Source organism: Diabrotica virgifera, chromosome 6, assembly GCF_917563875.1.
Source record: "Diabrotica virgifera virgifera chromosome 6, PGI_DIABVI_V3a".
Lineage (NCBI taxonomy): Eukaryota > Metazoa > Arthropoda > Insecta > Coleoptera > Chrysomelidae > Diabrotica > Diabrotica virgifera.
The window spans coordinates 251,679,165-251,687,647 of NC_065448.1; the positions used below are offsets into that span (position 1 = coordinate 251,679,165).

Genomic DNA, 8,483 nt, shown 5'->3' on the forward strand with positions numbered 1-8,483 from the left:
AATAATAGTGATTTGTGTTCATATTTATACAATAAAAAAATATGAAAAAAAAAATTTTAAGAAACGCTTTTCTTTAGTTACGAGTGACTAAAATTAAAAATATTTAAAAAAAATCAATTAAAAAGCAAAAAATAAAAAATTTAAATAATCGAACACATTCGTCAAAGAAAAGCGTGGCGCGTTTTCATCGAATAAACGGTTTTTGCCCCACGCTTTTCTTTGACGAATGTATTAGATTTTTTCAATTTTTTTTATTTATTGCTTTTTATTTGATTTTTTATAATATTTTTAATTTTAGTCACTCGTAACTAAAGAAAAGCGTTTCTTAATTTTTTTTTTCATATTGGTACTACAGGTACTAGTATACTGCTTCTCCATTCGTCTGGCATTGGTCCAACTTCCATAATTCTATTAAATAAACCTGCTAGCCACCTTGTTCCTGTCTCTCCCAATGCTTTCCATACTTCTCCAGGAATTTCATCTGGTCCTAACGCTTTTCCTTTCTTTATTTTTTGAAGCGCTTGAGCCACTTCCTCGTTTGTTATTTTGGTGACCATTGCTGCTACTGTCTCCGTTGACTCTACAGGCTGTCTCTCAAATTCTTCATTTAATAAGCTGTCAAAGTACTTTCTCCATCTCTTTTTGACATCCTTTTCGTGAACTAGTATTTTATTTTCATCCCTATTGGTCCAAACTTTTATTAACTTTTAGTATCTTTTATTTTCATCCCTATTGGTTCGAATTTCATTATCTTAATTTAGTCCCCCCGTTTTCAAACCTGTAGTGGCTCAGAACATAGTTACAGTTCTGTCGCTTTTGTATCATCTGTACACAGTATTTTAGAAGTTAATTACGCAATAAACAGGAATTGATAACATTTGCAGTTACGTCATTTTTATTGCTGACCGTCGCTATCTCGGATTTGTTGATGTCTCTGTTCCGGATGTATGTTTCATGCTCATTTACCCTGACACGTAATGTGTAGCAGTTTCTCCCAAGTATAAATTGTTACATTCACAGTACATTTCATAGATGTAGTTTTTAGATCGTCCTTGTGTGTTGATGAATTTGGTTTTGAATGAGATAGATCTCATTGTGTTGGTTGTTTTGAATATTTTGCTGTTGTACTTGCTTCCTATCTTTTTCAGTTTTTCTGATAAGCCCTTTTCATATTATAGTATCATCATTTGAGTCATCTTTTAGTCCCTTCTTGTAAGTGTATCTGAAATGCTTGTGGTGTTTTGTTGTTTTTGTCTTCAATCTCTTAGAGTTCCATGTTTGTAAATGACAACGGGTAGTCATTTTAAGTCAAAACGTTTGTTAGCAGATTTTTTTCTACGTGAAAATCGTTTTCATTAAAACAGGGGCTTCGGGCTCTATCATATAGGGATTTTTTTACTTACCTTAATGCTTCGACAAGTAGTGGCCATTGGCATGGTACAGTTGATTTTTCCAATCAGGTACCTAGTGTAATGTGTAGTGTGTGTATTGAGTAAATATCTTGTTACTTTGCAAAGTCGACGTCATTGTCTTTGCAAAGAGACGCTAATTGCATCCGAACGTCTGCGGTCACTCCGGTGAGTACCTATCCGACAAGGATAGTTAATTTACGTATAGGGATTTGATAATTATTCCTCTTTTAATGTTATCGTTGTGGCTTTACTTCGTACAGTAGATTGAATTTTATTTTTAGTCTGCAGGGAATCTTTATCCTTTCAATACCTTCCTTTCCTGTGTGCGAAATAAAATTTGCTAGCTCTAGTCTAAATGTTTTCAAAGGCATACATTTATTTACCATTGCTACGGAAGGTTTATTCCAAGGCGTTACACGCCTTTGAGGTGAGGTGCTGGAGAATAATGTTACGCATACCTTGGAGAGCTCATAGGACAAACGTTTCCATTCTAAACCAACTCGAGATTAAAAAAATGCTGTTCACAATATGTCTGAAATGTTTCGGTCACGTGGCTCGCAGAAGTGACAAGAGTTTGTAGAGATTAATTGTTTCTAGAAACGTTCCGGAAAGAAGATCAAGAGAATGACCACCAACTAGATCAGGGTTGTCCAAATGGCGGCCCGCATGGCTATTTGTTGTGGCCCACGTAAGATTTTCGAAAAGCATATATTTTCTTTAAATGCTGCCACTGTGAAAAAAGATTTTTTAATTTATATTTTATGGTTTAGCAGTGTTTTTACATCACAAGTACTATACCGCGTGCCGCTTCGCGGACGTGTAACGAACACAATCGTCCTCCACCACTATGAGAACTGCACTGATTACTGCGCATCACAGTTCACGCAGGCCACACCTCCCACTGCTTACCATCCGTCGCCAGCCGCCATCGTGCCAGTGTGCTACTGACACGTAGGCTAGTCGGCTAATCTATTACGTTGCTAGTGAACAGTGAACTTGATTAATTCTTTGTCTTGATTCCTGTTATACAATAATGAGTGTAAAACCAGTAAAACGGAAAATTGATAGTGAGAACAGAATTAACAAAGAAAGTTGGGAGAGTGATTACTTGATTGCTAACAATAATGGAAAGTTGCAGTGCTTAGTGTGCATGAATGTCGTTTCAGTGCCTAAAGAATATAATGTGAGAAGACATTACACAACAGTGCATGAAAATAAGTATGCTACGTACACAAATGAAAGTCGGCGTGCCCTAGTTGCAGATTTGAAGAAAAAGCTTAAACAGCAAACCGGTATGTTCAGTAAAATATTACACTCTCAAACGCATTCTTTGCATGCATCTTATGCCGTGTCGCTTGAGCTGGCAAAGCCAAAAAACCTTTCACTGATGGCAATTTGATAAAAAAATGTGCTGTTGAAATGGCCAAAGCTTTCGGTGATTCTAAAATGGCGGAGAAATTTGAATCAGTGCCACTTTCACATCAAACCATACAAAGAAGGATTGTTGCTATGGGTGAGCAAGTAGAAAAATCTATGCTTAGCCTGGTTAAGAAAAGTTCATATTTCTCACTTTGTTTGGATGAAAGCACTGATCAAACCGAGGTTAGTCAGCTGTTAATATTTGTGCGCACTACTTTTGATGATTTTACCAGTAAAGAGGAGTTATTTGATATTTGTCCTATTTATGGAACAACAAAAGGAAAAGACATCTATGAGGCTGTGAAGAAAACAGTTGACAGAATTGGAGGCTTTGATAAATGTTCAGCCATAGCAACAGACGGGGCCCCATCAATGACAGGTAAAAAAATTGGATTAGTGGGTCTGCTTCGAGAGAATGGTGTCACTTGCCCAATAATTCATTGTATTATACATCAGGGAGCTTTATGTGGAAAATCAGTCAAGGAAGATCAAGTTTTCCAAACCGTGATTAAGATTATAAATATGATTAGAGGTGGAAATCGATCTCTTTTACACAGGCAACTTAAGCAGCTTTTAGTGGAAACAGAGGCTGAGTATGGAGACTTGCTAATGTACAACCATGTAAGGTGGCTGAGTGCAGGAAAGTGCATGGAACGATTTTTTGCCATAAGAAAGGAAATCCCTGTATTCCTCAACAAATACGTTTCATCTGACACAACTGAACTGGAAGAGACGTTTAAGGATCCAGAATTCTTAAGACAGTTAGCTTTTATAACAGATCTGACCAATCATCTTAACATGTTAAACTTGAGTCTTCAAGGAAGAAACCAAACGGTTTCAGATTTGATCGGAATGATAAACGGATTCCGGAATAAGCTGAACGTGTTTAAACGTGCTTTGGAACAGAACAACCTGACACACTTCCCTAGCTGTCTGCAAATAGCAGAAGAATTCAACGGTGAGGAAAATATTGAGTTTTCATCCTGCATTTCACAAATTGAACAAGTTATTGATGAATTCAATACAAGATTTGAAGAAATTGAAAGTCTCAAAAGCAGTGTACTACTTTATAATAACCCTATTGGAGCAACCATTGATGATCAACCACCCAACTTACAGCTTGAGTTATGTGATCTTCAAGCAGACATGTTCCTAATCACCAGACAAGAAAAGGGACCTGAATTTTTCAAATTACTGTCAAAGGAGAAATTCCCAAACCTGCGAGATTTTGGACTGAAAATGACGTCAATGTTCGGAAGCACATATACATGTGAAAGTGCCTTTTCCTCCATGAAATACATAAAAAACAAAAACAGAAGCAACCTTACCGATTCTTCCTTACGTCATCTTATGAGACTGAACTGGAGGTGGACATTTCTTCATTGGTGGATGAAGCCGATCGACCACAGTCCTCACACTAATTGGATACATCTTTTTCGTTGCTTTTGCAATGTTTGTCTTGATTATTGAAAAGTGTTATCAATAAATTTTTCGTTTATAAAAAAATGTAGTTTTTGAGCAATAAAAGAAATAATACTCTTTTTTGTTTTAATTATTTTTATACCTCACTTTATTTTGTTATTACTTGCAACAAAATTATTATATGACCCGCGACAACATCAAAGGTTTTAGTTTTGGCCCTTGAGGCATTGCAAGTTGGACACCCCTGAACTAGATGGTCTGACCAAATTAAAAATTCAGCTGGAAACCCATTCTGCGAAGCTCTTACAGCAGCTGAAGATAGAGATTAATGGAAAAAAATTGTTAGGAATATTAAAAGAAATCACGATCCTCAGTAATGGGGAAACGACAAGAGAGAGAATTGCTTAATTACGTTTCATTTTTTACAGACGCGTTATTTACCTAACGTAAGAAATATTACACTTAATTTTTAAAATTATAAGTAGTATATAAAAAGTTGTATTTACAACTTTGCGGTTTTTAAAATAAAGAAGAATATTCCTTCGTTTTCTTTAAAAAATCTTTTTTTCCTTTGACTAATTTGGTTTTGTTGTTTATGAGAATCCTTCGTCAAGAGATGTTCTTTAATTATTAGAATAATCACCAAGGGGCAATTCTCGGGACAATATTTTCCAGTAAGAGCTTCTTTTGTGCCGAGACGACCTTCTTACGAAATTTTTGCGATAATTTACTTTTATCCGGGATAGGGATTATTATGTCTTCACCGGTTGAGCCATTCTCCAGAAAAAGGTCAAATAGTTTGTTCTAATTTGGTATGAATTAGAAATATACCTACTTTATTGTCACTGAACATTTTACAATTTTATGTACCAAGCTTAGAAAAAGTCAGAAAATAATAATAACAACTACTAGGCCTGGATCCCGCGTATCAAAAAAACTTGATTAGTAGCAAGCTGAAAATTTGTTAATAGCTTAACGATGTCTAGTCGGACAAACCTTGATGTATGGGAACATTGGAATAGGGGAAGTTTTAATTGTGGGACGTGTCATCCTGACAAGTTTATGGTTGTGAAAACTAGCAGGTTGTTATTAAATTTATTCAATAGCAAACTTTATATAATTAATTAGTCTGGGCTGATTATCGGAGAATAGGGTATTTTTGGGAAAAGTTATTTACCAGCAATTTTATTGCTGGAATCGAAGCTTATGATTATATATATTAATAATATAGGTATGCAAAGTCCGCAGATAGTGTGCTACCTTTTTTATTAACAAAATGGCGCACCCAAATCGTGTTTTTTTCAATTTTTGCTCCATAACTCCGAACATTTTAACTCTACACCAAAAATACCCTAATAAAAATTCACCGAAATTAAATTCTGCATATAGACATGTTTCTCCCGATCTGCTCCGACGAAAATTTTCCTCGGAAAATGCGGGTTTTCCCAACAAAATCTTTAAATTTCAAATAAAGTTTTAGATCAGAAATTATCTACCAATATTTAAATAACTCGGTGACATAAAAGTTTTCTTGGTTTAGATTATAGTTTCAGAAGCCGGTGAAAATTAAACGAATATTTTAGCAACAATTCAATTGTTAATTAATAATTTACGGTCGCAATAATAACCAAAATAATTTTGATACACTGTTCAAACTTTGAAATCTTATAAATATAAGATGCCTATTTAATATTTTGTCAACAAAATATAAATTTTTAATTATTTTGAGTAATCTTTAAATGTTTTGAAAAAAAATAGTTATAAACAAATTAACGTTTCTCAGAAAGTTTTTATTATATTCTAATTTTAAAAAATAGGTAAAACGCGTATTTCAAAGATCTTGAAAATGAATGCTTTAAAACTTTTTCGCAACCATTTTCAAGAAAGTTATGAAATAGCAAATTTAACATACGATTACTATGTTGTTTATATTTTTTTTTTAATTCTTTCAAAGCGTAAAAGTGAGTTTAAAGTACAAGCTAATTACTTACAAAAAATATCGATTATTAGTTTAATGGTTACATTTTAATTTAAGATTATAAATATTTTTTTTGTAATTTACACGCGCGAAAGCAGACTAATACAGTACCGTAGCTAATAACATTTTCACTCGAAGCGACAACCGCCCGCGACGTACGGTAGTTAATAAATAAAATTAAGCTTCGGCTCTGTATTAGGTCTGTTTTCGCGCTAAAAATTACAAAAAAAAAACATTTTTAATCTTTGATTAATATATAACCATTGAACTAATGTTTGATATTTTTTGAGAGTAATTAGTTTGTACCATAAACTCATTTTTAACCTTTGAAACAATTAAAACAAATTATAAAAAACGTATGTATATTTTGCTGTTTCATAACTTTTTTGCAAATGGTTGGAAAAAAATATTGAGGCATTCGTTTTCAAGACCTTTGAAATACGCATTTTAATCATTTTTTTAAATTATAATATAATAAACAATTTCTGAGAAATGTTAATTTGTTTATAACTATTTTTGTTAAACATTTAACGATTATGCAAAAAAATGAAAAATTTATATTTTGTCGACAAAATATTAAATAGGCATCACATCTTTATAATCTTTCTAAATTTAATCAATGTTTCATGATTATTTTAGTTGTTATTGCGACTGTAAATTGTTAATTAACAATTGAATTGTTGCTAACATATTTGTTTAATTTTCACCGGCTTCTGCAGTTATAATCTATACCAAGAAAGCTTTTATTTCACCAAGTTATTTAATTATTGATACATAATTACTTGCCCAAAAAATTTGTTTGAAAATTCGAGATTTTGTTGGGAAAACCCACATTTTCCGAGGAAAATTTTTGTTGGAGCAAATCGGGAAAAACAAGCCTCTATGCAGAATTAAATTGGAGTGAATTTTTATTTTAGTGTTTTTGGTGTAAAGTTAAAATCTTCGGAGTTATAGACAAATAATTGAAAACAACACGATTTGGGGGCGCCATTTTGTTAATAAAAAAAGTAGCACACTATATGCGGACTTTGCATAGCTATATTATTAATATATAGGATCATAATATTCGATTCCAGCAATAAAATTGCTGGTAAATAACCTTTCTTTGTACTTTACTAATTAGACCAGCGTATTATAACTATTTTTTTTCAAAATTTAAAGATTATGCAAAAAAACGAAAAATTTATATTTTGTCGATAAAATATTAAATAAGCATCTCATCTTTATAATCTTTATAAGTTTGATCAATGTATCATGATTATTTTGGTTATTATTTGGATCGTAAATTGTTAATTAACAATTGAATTTTTGCTAAAATATTCGTTTAATTTTCACCGGCTTCTGGAATTACAATCTATACCAAGAAAGCTTTGATCTCACTAAGTTATTTAATTATTGATTAATAATTATTACTTACCTAAAACTGTATTTGAAAATTAGAGATTTTGTTGGAAAAACCCGCATTTTCCGAGGAAAATTTTCGTCGGAGCAAATCGGGAAAAACATATCTCTATGCAGAATTTAATTGCGACGAATTTTTATTTGGGTGTTTTTGGTGTAAAGTTAAAATCTTTGTAGTTATAGAGCAAAAATTGAAAAAAACACGATTTTCGGGCGCCATTTTGTTTATAAAAAAAGTAGCACACTATCTGCGGACTTTGCATACCTATATTATTAATATATAGGATCTTATAATTCGATTCCAGCAATAAAATTGCTGGTAAATAACTTTTCCATGAATTTTGCTAATTAGCCCAGAGTAAATATATGAAATAATATTTGTCCGACAAATATGTTCATTTTAATAAATCCGACACTTAGAATATGTCAAACGACAGGAATTATCTTCTTCTTTTTTCTTCTTCTTCTTCTTCTTTTATATGGGCTGTTTTTCTTCAACGGTGCCTTTCATTCTGCCCCTAAGTTGTCATTTCATCTTTTCCTTGGGCGTCCTATACTTCTCCTGCCTAACGGTGACTTGTCCCTGGTTATTCTTACTATCCTTGATTCAGACATTCCGCTTATGTGCTCATTCCACTCTTCTATCCTTTAGTCCTTTTCCAGAAATTCTTCTTAAGATCTTCATTTTGTTGGTTTCAGATGTCTTCGTGTTTTGCTTGTATCTGGTCTTGTTTTGGCCGTGTAAGTCATAACTGACCTAATAGCTGACATATATTTGGGCCTTTGTTTCCAATATTAGGTGTTTGTTTTTCCAAATTGTGTCGTTTAGGCATTCGGCCGTTCTACTGGCT

At 33.0% G+C, this 8,483-nt stretch overlaps 1 protein-coding gene across 1 annotated transcript; it reads left to right on the forward strand.

Annotated features, from left to right (window-relative positions):
* The first annotated feature begins 3,629 nt into the window (after positions 1-3,629).
* LOC126886343 (general transcription factor II-I repeat domain-containing protein 2A-like) lies at positions 3,630-4,301 on the forward strand. Its single transcript, XM_050653218.1, has one exon. It carries the CDS (start codon positions 3,630-3,632, stop codon positions 4,299-4,301), a length of 672 nt encoding a protein of 223 aa, XP_050509175.1.
* The last annotated feature ends 4,182 nt before the right edge of the window (positions 4,302-8,483 follow it).

Coding starts and splice junctions, on each gene's coding strand:
- LOC126886343 (XM_050653218.1), top strand. CDS start 3,630: ATGTTAAACTTGAGTCTTCAAGGAAGAAACCAAACGGTTTCAGATTTG.